This window comes from Condylura cristata, unplaced genomic scaffold, assembly GCF_000260355.1.
Source record: "Condylura cristata isolate star-nosed mole 26May11 unplaced genomic scaffold, ConCri1.0 scaffold00001, whole genome shotgun sequence".
NCBI lineage: Eukaryota > Metazoa > Chordata > Mammalia > Eulipotyphla > Talpidae > Condylura > Condylura cristata.
Window position 1 is genome coordinate 951701 of NW_004567102.1, and position 22150 is coordinate 973850.

Below are 22150 nucleotides of genomic sequence, written 5' to 3' on the forward strand. Positions count from 1 at the left end.
CCCTGTGCCAGGCAGAAGGCATAAAGCTTAATAAGATGCATTGCCTTTCCAGGTGCTCTGACTGAGGAGATCAAGGAAGACTTCCTGGAACACCTGACCCCTGAATTAAGACTTGAAGAACTTGGGTACATCAGGAAGGTGGTGTAATGACAAGGACAAAGGAAGTTTGTGGGAGCTAACTGCAACAGGAACAGGGGAGATGATAGGGCTGGAAAACCTGAAATGCTCTCAGGGAACCCTGGCAGAAAGGGAGGATGAGTGATGGAAGGATTTTACAGAGATTTTACCAGCCTCTGTGCCTTCTAGAAAGAAAAAATATTTCATGAAGAGTGGCTAGAAATGCAGATCAACTCTGGAGATGAGAAAACCTAAAGTTGTGAGTGAATGTTAAAACAATGGCACTAGAAAGAAGATAATGGATTCAGAGGTTCTCAATGCTAGAAATAAAAAAATTTTATTTGATCTGATTAGATCAGATGAATTACAGATTAGGAACACAAGAGGCAATGTAACTTATTGGGTGAGGGCATGAGTTCTGGGGTTAGGCCTGGTTTCAAATTCCAACTTCTCCATTGTATGACCTTGAGAAAGTTATATAATCTCTTTGAATTCAGTTTCCTCTCTATAAAATGACTTTAGTTTTTAGGATAAGGATTAAATAAGATAATATAAACCTCCTTTGTTTTGAGGATAAGAATCAAGTAAGACAACACATGAAAAAGAACATAGTTCCTACTCACTAGACACTGTACATGGTAATTATTATCAATGTTCTAACACTGTTAATTACAGAACCATGTGCTTTCTGTCATACTCCAGGTTTCCCCAAAAATATCAGACACGGGTGGGGATGGGAGAGGATACAAAAAAGGCAGCTTCATGAATATTTATGTCATTTTAACTATTATGTATCTCAAACCATAAGCTATCCAGGGAAAAGGTAGCCATGGTCACTAAGATAACAAAGATCACTTTCACTTTTCGATATAAATGTGTGCTATTTATATATTAAGGAAAAAGTATTCTGAAATATATTTATCATACACTACTCAGGGCCAAGTAAATCACTGCCAGTCAAGAAAACCAGGTCTTTGGATACAGACAGCACTCAGGCCAGGGGGAGGAAGTGTACATGGTCCAGGCAGCCAACCCAGCTCCAGGAACAACTCAGGCACCCCCAGAGTCTGAGGCAGGAGCTGCCGCGGTCATGATGATGCCCGTGTGAAGATGTCCCCGGGCTCCTGCTGGTGTTGCTGCTGCTGCTGCACCAGTAGGGAGTACAGGTCCTTCCCCTCCATGAGCTGGGCTTGCTCCATCAGCTGCCCCTGCTTCAGCACCAGGATCCTGTCGGCGTTCTGGATCGTCTGCAGCCGGTGGGCGATCACCAGCACCGTCAGGTCTCCACGGCCTTTCCAGTCCTGCAGCTGAAGCGGGGGGGGGGGTGGATCACTATGCTTAGGAAGAGAGGAACAGGCTGGACACCGCAGCCCCCTGGGCACCCTCTCTATGGCTTATGGGAAACACAGTGTGAAACATGAGAAGGCAGGAAAGAGCAGAGAAGCCCCACACTGCCCTCGGTAGTATGCAGCCAGATGATGGGCAGGGCAGCCCTGGCAGGAACCCACCACAGGAAATCCGCAAAGCACCTACTCTCCATCCCATTCCCCACACTAAGAAGGTGGCCAATCACCCTCCCACTGCCCAACTCTGCACAGGCTGACCCTTCCAATGTGACTCCTTGGGCGACTGTCCCCTGACCCGCCACCCCGTACTCACCGCCTGCTCACACTGGACGTCCAGGGCACTGGTGGCCTCGTCCAGGATGAGGACCCGTGGGTCGCGCACAAGAGCCCGGGCAATGGCCAGTAGTTGTTTCTGACCTGCAGCCAACGCTTTCCCTCTCTCCCCTACATCTGAAGGAGCCAGAGAAATAACCCTCCTCAGAAACAAGGGGCCACCACAAAGTCCTGCCCAAGAGCGGGTCAACGAGCAGCTGGTGTTACCGCTCCAGTGAGGAGGTTCTGGATGTCTGGGGTAGGAGGGCGGGCGGCGGGAGCCGCTAGGGGAGCTGTGCTCGGCTCCAGTTTCCCGGAACACAGACGCCTGAGGCTCAGTGGTCCGGAAGTCCGGGCGAGGCAGCTGGGTACAGCCAGCGTCGAGTTAAGGGAGCTCAACCTCACCCCGAGGGTAAGCTCCCGTTTCTCTTTAGAAGGGAGGTACCTGTACATAAGCCATGCTCCATTTCCTCTATGAATTCATCCGCTTTGGCAGCCCGGACTGCAGCCAGCACCTTTTCCTCGCTGCAGTTCTTCAGCCCATAAGCAATGTTGTCGCGCACAGAACCCGAGAACAGCACCGGCTCCTGCCCAACCACGGTCACCTGAACAGAGGGGTGCGGAGATGGTTGTAAACCCCACCTCACGTCCTCCTCTCCTCCCTCCCTCCCTCCCTCCGGCCACCACCATCCTCCATGTTCTTCTCCGTCTCCTGCCCACCTGTCGGTGCAGGTAGCTGTGTTCATACTGGAAGAGGGGTTCCCCATCCAGCAGGAGCTGCCCCCCGGTGGGCTGGTACAGATTCTGCAGCAGGGCAGCCACTGTGCTTTTCCCAGACCCATTGGGCCCCACCAGGGCCGTCACCTCACCAGGACGCAGGGTGAACGTCAGCCCCTGGAAAAGCCAGGAAAGAGTCATGAGCCTCCTTCTCCCCTCTCTTTCTATCAGAGGGTGCTTGGTCACCTCACACAGCAGCTGGACACAGTAGATGTTAGGGGCCGAGCCCTCACCTCCAGTCCACCCCACCCTGTCAGGCACCTTGAGCACAGGCTGGTCAGGACTACTAGGATATGCGAAGGTCACATCCCGGAACTCCACGAGCCCCCGCATTGTGGGAGGGGCCAGTGTCCCAGGAGGAGGCAGATTTGGCTTTCGGTCCAGGTATCGGAAAACCTTCTCCGCAGCCCCCACGTTGCTCAGCATGTCCCCACACGTGTATACGAGGGTCTGGAAAACAAGAGCCGAGCAGGTCCGTTCATCAGCTCCACCCGAACCAGCTTCCAAGCCCCCCACACGGCCCTGCTCAGCTCACACCACCCAAGGCCCCTCATCCAAAGAAGATTCTCTGCTTCCCAATGAGCAGTCTGGCCATTATTTAAAAGCCACATCAGTACCCACAGTGTTCCAGTTCAAAATGCAAAGGGTGGAGGCACCCACTCTCCTCCCACCCAGCACTGCCCTGACTTCCCTCACTATTTTGTGAACCTCTGCAGGTTCCTGACTCCTCTACCAGACAGGGAGCCCTGCAAGCAGGGACCCTGCATGCCTCATCTTTGTAGCCACCAGAGAGCCTAGCACAGCTCTCCACACATCAGTTATCTCAGAAAGTCACAAAATAAATCCAAGATGCAGCAACTACTTAATTTTGAAAACTGGTAAATACAAGGAAGGCAATAAATGTTCATTCTAGCTTTCCTAATCAAATTGTACCATCCCAGATAGCAGATGAAAGGAAGGCTCCCTTGAGAGGTGTGTTCCAGCTGATCAAGGAAGGAATGGTGGGGTGATGACCGTTTTGCCCACCCTGATGACCTAATGGACCTATGCACAGTCTCAGTGCTGACGAATCGTCCACATCTGTAGACAGACACAGATATGGGAGACAGCAGTGTGGCATATATACTGACATTCCATGTGTGGATAAGACAAGGGGAAAATTGACCACTGGTTATTTTTGATTCATGTTAGAAATTATTGTTATGATTTAGGCTTTATGGAGTTCTTTAATGTTTATATTCTAGAGAGCCATACTGAAATATTTCCACAGAACACTATATCTCAAATCTACTTTTAAAAAATATGTGTGAGGAAAGTAGGTGGAGACACAGATAAAACAAAGTTGGCCAGGACTGGGTAACTGTCAAAACAGGCGATAACTTATGGAGGTTTATTATAGTTTATCTTTTGGGGTGGGAAGCATATATTTGAAATTCTTCATAACAAAATGAGCTTTGTTTTGTGTTCTTAAGAAGAAAAACGCCCACGTTTCAGAAGATCAAAAAGAAATGAGGTGTGTGTGGGGGGGGAGTGTTGGGGAGTTAGCCTCCTGCTGACTCACGTGTATATACTGGCCCACGTTCTCTTGGTAGAGCAGAAAGGAGAGCAGCCCACCCTGGGTGAGGACCCCACCCAGGATCTGCTGCAGCCCACAGTTCAGCATGAGCACCTGCGTGCCCAACTGCAGCATCTGGAAGAGAAAAAATGGGTGAGTATGGGAAAAGGGTTTCCCCTTCTCCTCCCCCCTCTGCCCCATGACACAGAGCAACAGGACTAGCTGTAGGCCTTCTGCCTCCTCCCCAGTCCACTCATAAGCCACTCAGGTCCTCACCCTCCTAAAGAGTAAGTAGATGGCCCGTTCCAGGTCCCTGCGCCACCTCAGCTGCCGGCATCGTTCAAGGGCCTCCTTATAGCGGCAGACCTCCTGCTCTTCAGCTCCAAAGCTGCGTACAGTCTGCAGCCCTCCAACAGCCTCCCGCACCACCTGCCCTGCCTTGGCCACTGCGTCCTGGATCTCTAGAAGCACCGCCTGGAAAAGCAGAACAGAGACAGAAGGGGTTGACTGGACAGAGGCAGCAGAACCCCATGTCACATTCCAGTCCTTGGGGTGTGCCCCAGTACCAAACTGTCCTCTTTCCCTTTTCCTTACATTGCTTTCCATAAGGACTAATGAGTGTGAAGGAGGGTGGGAACAAGTATGGCAGAGCTCAGTGCTTTTCCTTAAACCTTCATTTGAGGAAATTCGTACCACTCCTACTATCTGAATGAAAATATAAGTGTTTTCCCAGAAGCCACAGCTAGTTAGACAAGGTGGAGTGAGACTTCATCATAGATCAAAGATGTAAACATAAAAGCTAAAACCATCAAGCCCTTAGAAGAAAACACACAGGGAAGTTTCTGACACAAATTTGGTGATGCTTTCTGAGCTTGATTTATTAGATATGACACCAAAAGGAAAGGTTACCAAAAATGAAATTGGATTTACCAAAATCAAAAACTTTTTTTTTATCAAAGTGAAAAACAAAATCCACAAAATGGGAGAAAGTATTTGTAAGCCATATATTCGATGAAGTATTAATATCAAGAATACAGAAAAAATTTCTGCAAGCCAACAATTCAAAAGCAGTATAATTTAAAATTGAGCCAAGACTTGAATGTGTGTGTCTCCAGAAAAGATGTAAAAATGACCAATAAGCACATGAAAAAAGGCCCAAAATCACATGGCATCAGTGCAATGAAAATCAAAACTATGATGATGTATCACCTCACAACCATTATGTCTGTAATGTAAAACACACACACGCAAAGAAAATGACAAGTTTTGGAGAAAGGTATGGAGAAAGTGAAGTGAAGGTATATTGCTGGTGGGAATGTAAAATGGTATAGCCACTATGAAAAACAATATGGGACTCAAAAAAACTTAAAATTACCATGTGAATTCTACTTCTGGGTATAAACCCAACAATAAGAGGGAAAAAAATCAAACCATTATCTTATATCCACAGCAATATATATCAGTCACAACAGCCAAGTGTTCACCCACAGGTGAGTGGCCACTGGGTTTACCAAAATCAAAAGCTTTTGTTTATCAAAGTATATCAATAGAGTGAAAAACAAAATCCAAACAAAAACAAAATCTATGTGTTGGTAGAATAGTATGCAGCCCTAAAAAAGAAACTTCTGACCCACAGATGAATCTTAAAGACATGCGAAGTGAACCAAGCCAGTCACAAAAGGGCAGATACTAAGAGAGTAACATGGAAGAGCAGAATTCACAGACAGAAAATACATGTAGCCTGCAAGTCTGAAGGAGGGGCAAACGGAGACAATTTCATTTTAAACTAGCCAGGGGGCTCAGTTTGTAAAGCTCTGGAGTGAATTGTGGTGGTGGCAGCACAATAACATGAACATTTTTACTACCACTGAACAGCACTTAAACATGGTTAAAGTGGTAAGCTTTATGCCATGTATATTGTAAATACAATTTTAAAAAATTAAGGTGCCGACTCAGGACACCTGTCAGTTTATCTCCCGTACACACCACTCATACTCCTGGCGATGATAAATGGGATCAGTCGCTACTTAAAATCCTCTAAGATGAATTTTCAGATCATTTGTGAAGAAGGTATCTACGGACTCTTTACAGAAAAACGGGTTTGTATTCTCTTTCTTTCTCTCTCTCATATACACACAGGCCTGGTGGGTGGGATCTTGGACCTCTGCAACCTGTCAGAATTGCTACTCTAAGGATTGAATAAAGAGATTCCTCCTGGACTCCCCACCATCCACCATACCTGGTGGCGGACGTTATACACCTTTTCAGCCGCAATGGTGAGAGGCACATCCAGCAGAGATAGGAGAGTGAGGCGGGGGGACAAACTGAGCATGAAGCTGTACAGTCCCACCACTTTCACCAGACTGCGCAAGAGCACATTGGCGTTCAGAGGAAGCCAGTTGCTCATCAGGGTGGTGTCCGAGTTCATCCTGGAATTCAGCTCCCCTGGGGAGGACAGAACAGGTGAGGAGGCCCTATGTGATGCTGAACCCCCAGAAACTCTTCCCTGACCTTCCCCTCTGACACAAGCCCTTCCTCCGAGTGCCTCCCTCACCTGCAGAGAGACCCGGGGCTGCCTCACTGTCCTGCCCCTCAGAGAGAAAGGCCGCAGAGCAGGCACCAGGGAGGCAAGAAGAGTTGTGTGCAGGTGAGGGAAATTGGCAAGGACTGTCCAAAGAACCCCAGAGCTGGACTCCACTCCACCTGTCTTTGTCTCCTGGAAGAAACCGAGGTCCTGGCGCAGAAGGGAGGAGAAAAGCTGCTCCCGGACCCGCAGGTTGATTCTGGACATGACGTAGGTGAAGAAGCCTCCACGGCATCCAGCAGACAGTGAGCTGCAGGGTAGAGGGCACAGTCAGTGAGTGTGGGGGAAACATGCAGAAAAGGAGGGAGTGGGTAAGCACAGAGGAGAGAAGACATGGACTGAAATAAAGGCAAAGTTGGAGCACTAGGAGGGGCAGAAAGAACAAATAAGACCAAGGGAGAAAGGAGGGGCAGGAATAAACCAAGGACATGGTGAGCTAGTGTGAGAACAAGATCATAGCACATGCAAATTCATGGGTGTTGATGGGGTTTAGTCCTCAGGAGGTCCAGGAGAGGATGAATAGAAGTGAGAAAGTGTTGCTCCTGACCTGGGTGCTCTCCCTCCAGGCTCCCTGTCTCAGTCTTTCCTCCCTGCCCAGATGGCCTCTGATGGAACTGCAGCCAGGAACCCCCCTGCCCTCACATTCTCTGGAGCCCGGGATGACAGAGGCCGCCCTCCCATCTCTCTCCTCCCTGGAGTCTGAAAATTCCTCTCACACCAACCAAACTTATTATAAAACAAGGAAACATAAAGGGGGACAGAAGATATTTTACAAAATATGAATTTCGAAATGCAAATTTAATTACCCTGATAAAAAGGCTATTGGGCCAGCTGGACATGGAATGAGCGTTTGGACGTGGTCACAGTGGGGATGGAGACCAAGGAGCTGCAGGTGAAACACTTTGAAAGTAGGTGTTATTTAAGGTAGAGAGGGTTGAGAAGTGGAGAGTTGTAAAGCTCACTGAAGAAAGAGACCAGGGATCGTTTATTCAGGAGTGACATCACCAACATGGCCGCAATGGGACCCTTCCTGGCATACTCTTCCACAAAAGTAATTCATAGGGAGTAGTAGCGGACAATTCCCAGCATTGGACAAAGTGGGTGCCCCAATTAAAGCAGAGGAAAGCTGAAGGGAGGACAAAACCAAAAAACAGGGCAAGGGAAAGTAGAAATTCAGAGATTTGGCGACTCAGGGCCCTTCTACCCACTCCCGGCACCCAACCACATAACCAGCACAAATCGCCAGGGGAAGAGAGGCAGTTTGGAGGCCAGGAAGAAACAGGGGACATCGGAAGTCTACAAAGAGCAAGGGGGGGTGGGGGGCGAGGGCAAGCGGGAGCAGCAGTGCTGCTGTAGCCACTTGAGGCTGGCTGGCGGGAGTCTCCCTTGTGGTGCGCCCTCCCCTGTTTTTCCAGAGACCTGTGTGAATAAACCCAGTTCTGAAAGCCTATTAAGAGGTGTCTCTGGCACCACCTGGTGACCACAACAAAACCACCAGCCACATTCACCTGAAACCCGGAGGCTTCCCTGAGGCTATTCCAAGAAGGATATACAATTTAACCACCTGCAGGAGAGCTATCAGGAGGAGATTTATAGGGCCAGTCCCTACATTGGGGGCCTCTAGATACCATGAGCCCCCATGTGGAAAGAGATCTCAGAAGCCCCATACTTGCCCAACTATCTCAGCCGATAGAAAGAAAGCCAAACCCAAAGCTGCAGTGGGGAATTCTCCACAGGTTACAATTTGCCTCTCAGAGTACAGTCCATACCATCCCTCAGTACACCAAAAAGGGAGACTGGGGACTCTGGTTAGACTATTCTACCCAGTCATTGGGTGCTTCCCCAGGGGACAAAGCAGCAAGGACTAGCTAACTGGGAGCCATTAGAGTCTGAGAGGCAATTCTCCCCTTCCAATTGACCTGTTTGTTTGCTTGTTTGTTTAGTTTCTGTATTGGTCAGCTGGTAGTCTTCTGTGTCCTTTTTTACCTCCATTTTCTGTCTCCTAAAGTTTTCTCCTTTTTCCCCTTCAACATTATTATTACTGCTTTCTCTTCTCTTTCTGTCACTTCCCCTCCATTTCCTCCTCCTTTTCCCTCTTTCTCATATAACCTTCACTTCTTCCTTATCACCTTCTTTCCCTTTATATCTCTGTATCATCCTCCCCACTCACTTTACCCCTTCTCTCACTCCTTATTCTCTTTTAACTTTGTTATTCTTCTGTGATATGCCTAGAGTGACCTAGACGTTCAGTAGAGAAAAGCAGTCCATCCAGACACCTCTTGCAGGCACCTCCCAGAGACTAGGACTCAATGTGTTTCTGAAGAACCAGGACCCTACACAAGATCCTAGACTAGTACTGGCTGAGTAGATCCCATTTCATGCAGTGAGGGCCAGAAAAGCAGGGATCTTAGAACAAAGCACATCTCAGAACATCTTCCGTAACCGAAATGTCTGGACATGGACCCAGCCACAGAGCCTCAGACACCAAGCAGACATCCACACTACAGCAAGAAAAATCAGCAGTCATGCTCACCAGCACCAGCAGCACAGGAGTACTTAGAACAGAGCAAAGTCAAAGGCTAACGACAGGAAGAAAGAAAAAAATACAAGTGATCAAGCAGCCTTTTCCAGAAACAATACACCACAGAAAGAAAGTCAACCTCCAGAAATCAATAATTCCTCCATCTAACAGACAAAGAATTCAAAAAGGCCATGATGTAAACAATTAAAGAGCTAAAAGAACAAGCAGAAAGAGAGAGGAACACAGTCAATGAATTGAGGAAGAAAGTGAAAGGAACTGGAGGATAATCAAAGACATGTGGAGGAGCTCAAGAACTCTGGGAAAAGAAATGGAAGAACGAATTAATATTCTTGAAGATTCTGACATAAACAGAACCAAAAAAGAAAAGGAAAGAGAAATACAAATGAAGAAGACTAAAAAGTACTTCAAGAAATTTCAGATGCTATATGAAAAGGAATATAAGAATCATAGGAGTCCCAGAGGGCAAAGAGAGAGAACAGGGAGCTGAAACTCTATTCAAGGAGATAACTGAAGAAAATTTCCCAAGCATGAAGAAAGAAATGAAAATAGAAATACAGGAAGCCAGAAAAACACCAAAAGTACCACAATGAAAAGAAAACTATAGCAAGACACATAACAGTAAAATTTCCAAAGGTCTAAGACAAATAGTAATAATAATAATGATGATGAAACTGACAAGGAGGAAGAAGCAGGTAACACACAAAGGAAAACCAATCAGGCTGACATCAGCCTTCTCCAAAGAAACACTTCAGGCAAGAAGAGAATGGAGGGACATATTCAAAAAACTCCAAGTCAACAAATTCCAACCAAGAATACTCTATCCTGTGAAGTTCTCCTTCCTCTACAATGGAGAAATAAAAACTTTCCATGACAAAAAAATATCTCCAGAAATTCATCACTACTAACCCCCCACTACAAAAAAATACTACAAGGAACCCTAGAACTAAAGCCAACAGAGGAGTGTATAGAAAGAACAGAACAATGTAAGGAATAGAATCACAAAATTACAAAGGCAGACCCCAGTATATCAGTATCTGAATGTAAGTAGACTAAATGCATTAATAAAAACACATAGAGTCACAGAATGGATAAAAAAAACAGAACCCAACTTTTTGCTATCTACAGGAAACACACTTAGCTGCAAACAAGTAATGCATATTGAAAGTAAAAGAATGGAAAACAAGCCTACAAGCAAATGGACCATAAAAGAAGACAGGAACAGCTATACTCATATAAGATAAAATGGACTTCAAACATAAAAAGGTAAGGTGAGACATAGATAGTCACTACATTATGATTAAGGGAACAATTCATCAGGAAGACATAACAATCATCAATGTATATTCACCAAACAAAGGCGCACCAAAATATGTCAGACAAAATATGTCAGACAATAATTATTGTCTCTGATAACAGACATCAAAGAAGATACAGACATAGTAGGAGATTTCAACACACCACTCTCACCATTGGACAGATCAACAAGACAAAAAATAGGCAAGGACAAAAAAAAAAAAATAGGCAAGGACACTACAGCTCTAAACAATGATTTATACCTCATGGGCTTAATAAACATCTACAGGACACGGCACTCAAAGAAATCGCAGTACACATTTTTCTTGAGTGCCCACAGATCATTCTCCAAAATCAATCACATACTGGGACCCAACATAAATATCAATAGGTACACCAAGATCAAAATCATACAAACCCTCTTCTCTGACCATGAAAGCATCAAACTAGAAATAAAACACTAAAAAAAAGGAATCCTCCTACCTCACATGGATTGAAACTTACACTACTGGAAGATCACTGGATCAATGAGAACATCAAGGAAGGGATTAAAAAATACCTCCAGATGAATGACAATGAGGAAACAACCCTCCAGAATATAAGGGACACAGCAAAAAAGTTAAAGGAGGAAAATATATAGCAATACAGGTTCACATCAAGAACTCAAAGAAACAACCTAATCTCCCACCTTAAAGAACTGGAAAAAGAACAACAAAAAAAAAAAAAGTAGAAGAAAGGAAATAATAAAATCAAAGCAGAAATAAATGAAATAGAAATTAAGAAAACAATCCAAAAGATTAGTGAAACGAAAAGTTGGTTCTTTGAAAAAAATATAAACAAAATAGACAAACCTCTAGCCAGGCTCACAAAGAAAAAATATGGGAGAATGCACAAATAAATTGAATCACAAACCAAAGAAGAGAAATCACAACAGACACAGCAGAAATCAAAATAATAAGGGATTATTATGAACAGTTATATACAAACAAGTTCAACAATTTAGAAGAGATGGATAAATTCCTACAACATAACAATCAACCAGAGCTAGATAGAGAAGAAATAGAACATCTAAACAGACCAATTTCAAGCAGTGAACCTGATATGTAATCAAAAATCTCCCCAAAAACAAAAGCCCAGACCAGATGGCTTTACTAATGAATTCTACCAAAATATTCAGAAACAAGCAAGTGCCTATCCTACACAAACTCTTTCAAAAAATTGAGAAAGAAGGAATACTACCAACTATGTTTTACAAAGCCTACATTACATTAATACCAAAAACAAACAAGGACAACACGAACAAAGAAAACTCCAGGGCAATGTCTAATGAACAATGATGCAAAAATCCAACAGAATCCAACAATGCACAAAACAAATAATCCATGACCAAATGGGATTTATTTCAGAGACACAAGGATGGTTCAACATCTGAAAATCAATTAATGTAACCCAACACATCAACAACAAGAAATAAGAACAATGTGATCATATCTATTGATGCAGAGAAAGTATTTGACAAAGTCCAGCATCCATATATGATAAAGGTTTTTAAGCTCTAGGGATACAAGGAACATACCTTAACATAATAAAGGCCATCTACAACAAACCCATAGCTAATGTCATTCTCAATGGTAAAAAGCTAAAATCCTTTTCCTTAAAGTCAGGAACAAGACAAGGATGTCCACTCTCACCACTGTTTTTCAATATAATCCTGGAAGTCTTAACCAGAGCAATAAGACAAGAAGACAGTATAGAAGGAATCCAAATAGGGAAAGAAGAAGTAAAACTATCACTGTTTGCAGATGATATGATAATATACATAGAGAATCCCAAAGCTCCACAGAAAAAAAATGTCAAAATAATCAACCAGTTTAGTAAAGTAGCAGAATACAAACTCAACACATAAAAATCAGTAGCCTTCCTACATACAATCAATCAATCTGAAGAAGAAAGCAAGAAAACTATTCCCTTTATAATTAAAACCCAGAAAATCAAATAAACCTTACAAAAGAAGTGAATGACCTCTACAAAGAAAATTACAAAACACTGTTAAAAGACACAGAAGACACAAAGAAATGGAAAGACAAACCTTGTTCTTAGGTTGGAAGAATTAACATTAAAATGGCCATCCTACCAAAAGCAATTTATAGATTCAATGCTATTCCAATAAAAAATTTCAATGACATTCTTCAAAGAAATGCAAAAAATACTGATGAAATTAATATAGAGCCACAAAGCCATAATAATCAAAGCCAAATTTATAAAAACTAGAATAAGAACAAACATACAAACCAATGGAATCAAATAGAAAACCCAGCCATAAACCCCAGCTTTAAAGACAGCTAATCTTTCACAAAGGAGCAAAGAATATACAATGGAACAAAGAAAGTTTATTCTACTGATAGTGCTGGGAAAACTGGGCTATTACATGCAAAAAAAAAAAAATGAAGCTAGACTACTACCTCACACCATAAACAAAAACTAACTCAAGATGGATTAAAGAACTAGACATAAGACCTGAAACCATACTATATATATATATATATAAGAAATTATTGGCAAAACACTACATGACATATACCTCAGTAACATCTTTAAAGACACATCATCTAAAGCAAAGATAGTGAAGGAAGGGATAAACAACTGGGACTATATCAAATTAAAGAGCTTCTGCACAGCAAAAGAGACATTAACCAAAACAAAGAGACACCCCACTGATTACGAGAAAATTTTTGAACACAATACTAATGATAAAGGACTGATCACAAAGATCTACAAAGAGCTTGATCACAAAGATGTACAACAACAACAAATGCAACAAAAATAAACTGAACAACCCCATCAAAAAATGGGCAGAAGAGCTACAAAGACACTTTTTGGCAGATGGCCAAAAGGCGTATGAAAAACATGTTCATCATTTCAAAAACATCATTTGTAATAAGTGATATGCACTTGGAATGCAAATCAAAACCACAAAGAGATATCATCTCACACCAGTGACAATGGCACATATTAAAAAAACTAGCAATAACCAATGTTGGCAAGGATACAGAGAAAAAAGGAACCCTCCTGCACTGCTAGTGGGAATGCAAACTGGTACACCCACTATGGAAAGTTTGGAGGTTTCTCAAACTTCTAGAAATGGAGTTTCCATGTGATCCAGCAATTCCACTCCTTTGTACCTACCCAAAGGACACAAAAACATTCAAAGGACACCTGCACCCCCCCCATCTTTATTGCTGTTCTATTTACAATAGGGAAGATGTGGAATCAATCCAAATGCTCAAAAGTAGATGACTGTATCAAGATGTGGTACATATACACAATGGAATATTACTCAGCAATCAGAAAGCTAAACGCATGCCATTTGCAGCAACATTGATGGAGCTGGAAGGGATCATGCTTAGTGAAATAAGCCAGAAAGAAAAGGAAAAATACCAGATGGTTTGCTCATAGCAGGAATGTATGGGATCAGGAAAAGAAAAAAGTAATTGTAATAAAGTAAAAACTAAAATTAATAAGCAACTATTAACCACAGACACTCAATGGGAATGGAAAGAGTGATAGGATCAAAACAGGGGTGAGAAGAGCTCATGGGACTATGTGATGGAACATGGGTGAATTGATGGTGGGAAACCCATGGAGATTACAACCTAGATTTTAAAAAATGTACAAAATGAAGAATAATGTAAAAATAAACTGTATTTAAAAAGAAAAAAATGACTTATTCAAATGACAAATACGGCAGAAAAGCAAAGCGAACTGAGAACTGATTTTTTTTAAGTCATGGATTGATCAATAAATAGACCTTTGATGGACTGACAGCAGCAAAGAGCAGCAAGTATAGAATGAAGGTGTAAGGAAAAAGTGTCTTGGGGCATTCTAAATGAAGTCTGACCATAATAAAGGTGTATTATGGGGAGGGGAGAATATCAGGGTGAGGTACAGGCATAACCCCAGCATCAAGCACCTCCTTAAATTTTGCACCCATTCCAACTCTGGCAAGTAAGTGGAAAAGAATTAATATGCTTGAGAGAAAAAATAAAAAGCTATAAACTTCAGAGCAAGATCTCCATCAACTGACAAGATCAGTTAGGAAGAAGGGTCAGGAGCGAGAAGCGTGCCCAACCTGACTTTGGAAACAAAGTGGGATGGGAAATGAGACAGGAAAGAAAAACGGGGTTTCAAGGAGAGAGCAATGTTGAGAGACATTCCTCAAGACACCCAAACTACTCTCTTATATTTGTTCACACTTGTATCTATAGTAACAGCATGTAAACTTTGTAGATGTTGAATAAATGTGGTGAAATGAGGAATGAAGTGATATGAAAACAGAACAATGAGTAAATAAATCCACACCTATGTAAGTCTAAGTATGGGGTGCTTTGTGCACAAAAGGTTCTGAAAATGGAAGTAGGAAAGTGTGGGTCCTTGCAAAAGTGGCTAGCAAAAGACCGAAGGGCCCATCACCTACCTCCCAAAGGAGAAGACACACATGAAAAAGATGGCACTGACGAAAGCATCATGGTCAAAGTCACCTCCCAGGATGTCAATCACTCGACCAGAATAGTGTGGGATTACTGTCTCACCTGAAAGAGGCAGGAGGATACAGGTGAAGGTATGGGGCAAGGGGTCTTTTCCCACTTCCTAGCAACAATACCCTCTCTTGACTCACCCAACACCGCAAAAACCAGGAAGGTGAAGGCCGCGATGAGGAAAGGCAGGTCTGGTCTGGAGAGCCTCAGCAACCTCCACATCAGGGCTTTGCTGTTCTGGCCGCTGTCGCTCTCCTGGGCCGCGGAAGGGCTCAGCACAGCCCACACTGCCCAGCTGAGCCCTGCAGCCCCGTACCCCACCAGCAGCCAGCTCCAAGAGGCAGAAGCCACTCTGGTGGGGGGAGCACTCAAGGCCCCAGGGACCAGCGCCCTCAGGGAGAGAAACAGAGGCATCGCCAGGCAGAGTAGGGGCAGCAGAGCCCCCGCGCGTCCCAGAAACCTTCCCAGCTTCAGCAGCAACCACAGCCCTCCAAATCGAACAGCCCCCTCCAGCCATAGGCCTGGAAGGTTCCCGGGAAGCAGAGTCCCCAGAGTACCCTGAAGCAGCCAGAGTAAGGCCAAGTCGGCCAGCAGCAGAGAGACCCAGGGTGTCAGGTCCGGGAGCCTCATGGCGTTACCTGGGGGTAGAAAGTGCGGTGATCGAGGGGCGAAGCCCCAGTTCTTGTCCCTAACTTCCCCAACTCCATCAGTCCCGTCCAGGGGTGCTCATGTTATCTGAGCCTACCCAGAAAGACCCCGTGGGTATTCGTGCTCCCCAACACAGCCCTCCAACAAAAGAAGGCACTCGGCGGGCAGAGGAGCCGAGGAGCCCTCCTTTTAAAAAAAAAAAAACTGCCCTTGCTCCCGCCGCCGTCGAGTTCCAAGGAGCCCGGCGCTCCCTGCCAGGCACCCCGGCACCCCGGGTCCCGCGTAACCCGACGCAGAGGGCGCAGGGTCGGGGGTGGAGGACAGTCGTCCTTGGACGTCCAGGTTCCCCTCGTGCCACTCACCGGCCGCGGCTTCGGTGGTCTTTCGGCTAAGTGCTGAGAGCTGAGCTCCAAAGGGCGCTCCCGCCGCCTCAGCTTCGCTTCGCGTGCCGCCCCTAAGCAGCGGTCCCCACGCTGAGGCTTTCGCTTTCGCTTCCCCAGCAGCGCCTGCTGCAGGGCGCGGCCACAAGAGGGAGCGCGACAACCGCAGACGCAGAAACGATCCCGAACTCCAGGGACCGTTGCCAGGCCCTCAGTGAGTCGCTGGCCTCCAGCATTTACTCTGTAATAGGAAACTGTTGCTATTCAGAAAAATTGCTAAAGCTCTTTCATGAACTAGGATCCGTTGTAATCGAAGAACCAGTGAATTTTCTTATCTCGTACTCTGAACCTCTTTTTAGAAAACTGTCTAACCCTCTCCCCCACTGTCAGGGTCTTGGGGTAAAAACAGAGCCCTGTACTGGTCTGAGCAAGAAACAACGCAAAGCATCTCTCGTAAGTAGAAAGCACCAGCCTCTCACACCTAAGTGGGTCCCCACGTAGAGATGGGGGGGGGGAGGCTGAGAAGGACCTTATTTACGTGGTTCTTCTCAACATGGTTCTTCTCAACAGAGTATGGCTTCAGATGCCTCAAGAGTTATGCTCCAATTTATGTTGGAGGCTTTCTCCATAGAAGGGAAGTGGACTTTTGTTTCTTGGTCTATTTTATCACTAATGAGAACATAAACAGTCTTCTCTACATCCTTTCCTACCCACAGCCTATCCCTGGAACTTGAACATTGTGTATTCCAGAAATAACCCTTCAGGTTGAAGCTATCTCCCAAACTCAAAATTGCCCCGAAGGAAGGACCACTTGTATTCCAAACCATTCCGGTGTGATTATCAATAAGTTACTTCAACTTTAAATATAGTTGAGGATGAGGTGTGGGGGTTGAAGTAGGGACTCCTAAAGTTTCCCTAGGATGTTGAAGATCTCTACCTGCTTTCATTCTTTTTTTTTTTTTCTTAAGATTTATTTATCTGTGCATACAGAACTGGGGTACAGGCCAGAAGTGCAGGGGCCATGAAAGGATTCACCAGAGACAGAGTGGTAGGACAGGCATGAAGTACACTGCTGAGGGGGGCAGCAGGCGGGTCAGGAGAGGTCTGCTGCGCGGTGTGGATCACCTCCACCACCTCCGGGGCAGGCGGGAATCCAACTCATGCTGAAGTGGCTTTAGCTTCTTAGTGCTGTGCTTTAACCTGCTGCGCCACCAGGGAGGGCCTCTGCTTTCATTCTTAACTGAACTTAACTCTCCTCTTCCCTGCAGTCCCAACACTGTTCAGAAAATCTCACTATGTCTATCTTACTTTCTAAACTGGTTACTTTTTCTGCCTATTCCCAACTGACGGGAGTTCTCCTTCTTGCCTGACTCTTCAGTCATGACCTGTCGTGAAAACTATGGCACTCCATCGAGCATGCCACGTGGTGAAACTGAACCTTTGATAGCCCTCTTTACATTCAATACCCAATCTGCCCTGAATGCTACTTAAGGGAAATGCCCTGTATTTATAATTACAACACATATGAGTTGGAAGCTTTTTCATCCAACCCTGCAAGCTGAAAAACAAATATTCTATGTGCCCTACTTCCCAGCACCCAAACCATTACCAATGAACCACGGAGTAGTCACCAGCTCATAACCCCATAGGAAGGGCCCCAACTTTAAATCGCAATAATAAACAACCATGGTCAGTCTTCTGAAATCCTGGAGCGATGAGTGTGGAAAGGAAACCAGGAGATAGATTCAGTAAGGCACTGTTTCTTAATGAGGATTTTGAGTCTTCTCAAGCAACCTTTCTCTATTTCCTGTACCCTCCCCAACAACCACAGCCCAAGTCTACTCAGCCACAAGAGAAATATTTGTAACTGCTTTTTTCTTTTTCTTTTATTACACTTTGTGGAGCCCCCAGAAGGTGAAGGGAGGTCTTCCTGGAAATAGAGGACACACAAAATGATAAACTCCTCCCACCCTGTCTGGCAGCTGGGCCTCCATCTCTGGGCTCAGGTGAGGCCCCTCTTCTGGAAAATAAGCTGTCCTAGGTCCCTGAGTTGACCAGGCTTTCCCCGAAGAGGTTACTGGCAGCCACCACCGTTACTGAAGGGCGTCCCGGTACTGGTGCATCAGGTCACTGACATCCGTGCTTTCCACTTTCACCCAGCCATCTCCCTTCATGTGGTACACTGTAGACAAAGGAGAAAGGACACAGAGTCACCTTTGTCTTTGTCTCAGCACCTGTTAATGATGTTATTTGGAAAGCCACAGCAACACTCAAAGCCCATGCCACCTGAGCCTGAAACCCCTGGCCCCTTCCTCCTTCCTCTGCCACTCTGCCTCCCCAGAGTCTCCCATCCAGAAAACCCTTGCTTACTCCCAGGAAATGTTGGTTCTTACTATTGACAACTCCTCCAGAATAGTTGTCTCGGTGGGTGGCGTGAACAATAGCCCTGCGGCCCAAGTCATAGGCTTCTTCGGGGCTGAGATCTGGCCGATAGCCACTGTCCATGACCCCGTAGGCAAAGGTTCTGCCACTACCCGTGGAGAACATATTTCCTGAGAGCCGGGTCCCATTTTCATCTACATAGTAGAGTCCAGGACCCTGTGGAGGAGAGAAGGTTCCAGGTGGGAACAGAGAGGGAGTGTTAGTAGCACAGGCTTAAGTGTGAGGCATGAAAAGTGGCAAAAGAATAAGAATTGCCACAGTAATTCAAGTGACTAGGACAAGACTTTTGTAACACTATAGAACTTTAGAAATAAAAGGGAAAAACAAACTTGGAATCAGCTACCTTATTAAAAGAGACAAGCATGTGAAACACACACAGTGGTCCATCTCTGAACTAAGTGCCAACATGTGGAGCTGCAGAACATTCAACAGTGGGAGTGGGGAAACAGGTCAATCATCCAGGGTTGGGGGCATGACGAGTACCCACCTTCTTGTCCCAGCCACAGATCATACTGCCCATGCAGAGGCCCATGCCCCGATACTGACACATCATGTTGGAGAGAAGTTTGGAGGCTGCTGATACTGAAATCCGCTCCCCATTCCGCAGATAGTACAGCCTGGGTAAGGATAAAGTAGGGAGAGAAGACTCAATGGTGGTAGAAAAAGGCTAGGCCTCTGAGGGACCCACTTGATGGGCAGGAAATGACTGACAAAATACACTTAAAAGGAATAGTTTATAGGATCTAATCTTCAGGAAGGGATTTGGAATTTAAATATCTAAGCCACAAAAAGAAATCCTAGTAAATGATACTCTCCCACCAAGATAGATGGTGTCAGTGTTAAATACTTGAATTATGTGGCTGTTGACGGTTGCACAGGGAAAGAAGGCTTTTTTCATCACAAAACATTGGCACTAAAGTGCCACATTAACATGGGGTGGGGGAGTTGGTGCAATGTGATTTGGAGGATCCAGGATAAGGCTGGGATGGACCACTAGGTTTATAAGGGAGATGAGAGCTCTGGCCTACCTGCACTCCTTGGCCAACAGACGCTCCCAGTACTGACAATCTGCCGCACTGCCAGACATGGTCCCAAGCAGGTAAGAGTTAATCTCGATCACCTTGTTCACCATGAAGCAACCTGGAAGAAGATGGCATTTTGAGAGAGCAGGAATGACTGCATGCCCCTCCATGGGTGTCCTCAATCAAGGTACTTTGGTGCAACCAGGTTCTACTATGGGACACACACGTACATACACAGTCACTCACTAACGTAATTCCCAGCTGTGGCCCGGGAATCCACAGCCACAATCACCCCATGCTGGAACTTGAAGGCCAGCGTGGTGGTTCCATGGGCCATCTCAATCCGCACATCGCGTTCTCCATTCCTACCCACGGTCTGGAAGAATTCGGTGGGCTAATGAGAGAGAAAAGGCAGAAGAAGCGACCATGAAAACTTATTCAGGAGGCTCCAGAACAGGGACTTAAAGAGTGTGGGAGTGAGGAGATCACAGAAATTCTCCAGCCATCAACAGTGGAATAGTTTCTAACCAACCTCTACAAGGAAGTGACACAAGAGAAAGACAAGGCAAACTGCAATGACCTTTTCCATTTTCCAATGCAATAGAAATTAAAGGAAAGCATTGCCTTAACATTTTTTTAAAGATTTATTTATTTATTCATACAGAACTGGGGTACAGGCCAGAGATGCAGAGGGTGAGAGGATTCACCAGTGACAGAGTGGGGAGCAGAACAGGCAGATCGACAAAGTACACTGCTGAGGGGAGCAGCGGGCTGGCCAGGAAAGGTCTGCCCTGCCATGTGGTCTCCTCTGGGGCAGGCGGGGATCAAACTCATGCTGAAGTGGCTTTAGCCTCTTGGTGCTGTGCTTTAACCCACTGTGCCACCAGGGAGGCCCTTAACTAACATTTTAAGGATTCATTTCTATTCGAAGAATGGAATTAACCCTCAGAAGGCACATTTGTTAGTAGTATACCCATTTTGCAGAACAGAGATTGAGGACTGCATGGAGTGACTTGTCCCAGGACACATAACAGTGAGTGGCTGAGGCCAGGCTTACAGCCAACATTCACAGATTTTCCTTAACACTCCACTGCCTGTCTTATGAGAGCCTCCGTGAGAAAGGCTTGGTGAAACATGTGTGATGAAAACATACGGCAAAGTCTTCAGTCTTCCCCTCTCTTCTACCATTTTGCCCTACTCTCATTTCTTAAGGCTGGGCCAGACAGCCCACGTGGCATGACCCTGGCTGAGGTCAAGAGCTCTCCTCCAGCACTGTCCCTGAGTGGTCCCGGGCTCTGGGCAGCCTCAGGTGACCCCTCCATTCCCCGGCGCTCTCCCCCGCACCTCAGTCGGGGTTCCCTTACATCCCAGACCTGCATTCCTCGGGGGAGGGCGAACTCTGGAGATCGCAAGGAGAACATGTAGTGTCCAGGGTCCGAGTGAAGCTCGCTTCCCGCGTCTAGGAACCGCCGGTGGTCCTGCCGCCCTCGCGGGACTCCGCACACCTCCAGCAACGCCATGGTCCGCAAGCACCCGCAGCTCTGTCTGGCTCCGAGGAGGAAGTGAAAGCGAAAGCCTGCAGCCTTAAGGGGAGGGAACCAGATTTTCTCCCCCCACATCCCCCTGCCCTTTCCAAGAAGAGGACATTGGGTATCTTGGGACCGGGAATATTACATTGGGGACAGATTTCTCTGCTCTGCCTTTATGAAGGTTGGGGAAGCAGTGGGTAATTAGAGCGAGGACAGAGCTTTGAAACCCCGTTGGCCATGAGAATATGAGACACACCAACTGGCTGGACATCTTTCGAGAGAGCGCGAACAGATAGGACGATAGGGGCGATCGCAAATGAAGGCGTGGCCGCAGCCAGAAAGCTGGGAATCTGCATGCAAGGAGCGGGAACAGTTTCGTGTCGGGGGATGACATGAGATTGGCATCACTTCATAAAATCTGGAAAGGACTAGGAGTTCGTGGGAACGTTGAGACTAGAGCGCGGGTCCTGGGGCAACTGGCCACAGAACAGACCCGCAGCAAGGGCGGGAAAGGGATTCGAGGAGAGCGCAGCCTCTCGGGACCTGTGGAAGGCTCCGCCTTCCCAGCCCGTAGCCACCCGCCCCGTCAGTCCCCACCTCCTCGAACAATGCTTGCCGCGACTGAGCATAGGGGCTCGTCTAAACCCAACCAGTCCTTGCAACCTGTGTTGGGCTAATCTGCCCAGCAACCGTTGGCGTCACAGGATGGGCGCTTCTCTAGCACCCCGCCTACCACGCCGCGACGCTCTCTAGTGCCACTTCCGAAGGGATGGGCCTTGCAAGAAAGGGCCTAGGTGAGGAGGTAGTGAAGTGAGGTGCTACCGGCTCCCAGGGCGGCGCTTGCACTTCCCTTAGCTCCCTGCTAATTCCCACTTCAGATAGGCGCAGGCTCACAGCTATAGCTGCAGCTGCCAGTGCCCCAAGGCCCTGCATCCCCAACTCATTTCTGGAGGAAGTGGGGAAGCAGAGGGGGCAATTGTGGGAAATAGAAAAATAAAAGTAGATAGTGAGCAGAGGACTCTGAAACACCAAAGATGCTGAAAGGGACCCACAGCCCACTTCTGATGG

At 46.1% G+C, this 22150-nt stretch overlaps 2 protein-coding genes across 2 annotated transcripts; both read right to left on the reverse strand.

The window, feature by feature from the left end:
• Window positions 1-437: 437 nt before the first annotated feature.
• On the reverse strand, window positions 438-16193 carry TAP2 (transporter 2, ATP-binding cassette, sub-family B (MDR/TAP)). The gene is made up of 12 exons (XM_012721779.1): window positions 16072-16193; window positions 15202-15699; window positions 15001-15115; window positions 6811-6941; window positions 6347-6552; window positions 4384-4581; window positions 4114-4242; window positions 2814-3002; window positions 2496-2669; window positions 2221-2380; window positions 1777-1913; window positions 438-1424 (listed from the first exon to the last, which is right to left on the reverse strand). The coding sequence occupies exons 2-12, from the start codon at window positions 15689-15691 to the stop codon at window positions 1206-1208; spliced, it is 2148 nt and encodes a 715-aa protein (XP_012577233.1). The 5' UTR covers window positions 15692-15699; window positions 16072-16193; the 3' UTR covers window positions 438-1205.
• Window positions 16194-17998: 1805 nt separating this feature from the next.
• On the reverse strand, window positions 17999-21074 carry PSMB8 (proteasome (prosome, macropain) subunit, beta type, 8). The gene is made up of 6 exons (XM_012721784.1): window positions 20927-21074; window positions 19800-19947; window positions 19560-19671; window positions 19019-19148; window positions 18483-18687; window positions 17999-18271 (listed from the first exon to the last, which is right to left on the reverse strand). The coding sequence occupies exons 1-6, from the start codon at window positions 21071-21073 to the stop codon at window positions 18183-18185; spliced, it is 831 nt and encodes a 276-aa protein (XP_012577238.1). The 5' UTR covers window position 21074; the 3' UTR covers window positions 17999-18182.
• Window positions 21075-22150: the final 1076 nt, after the last annotated feature.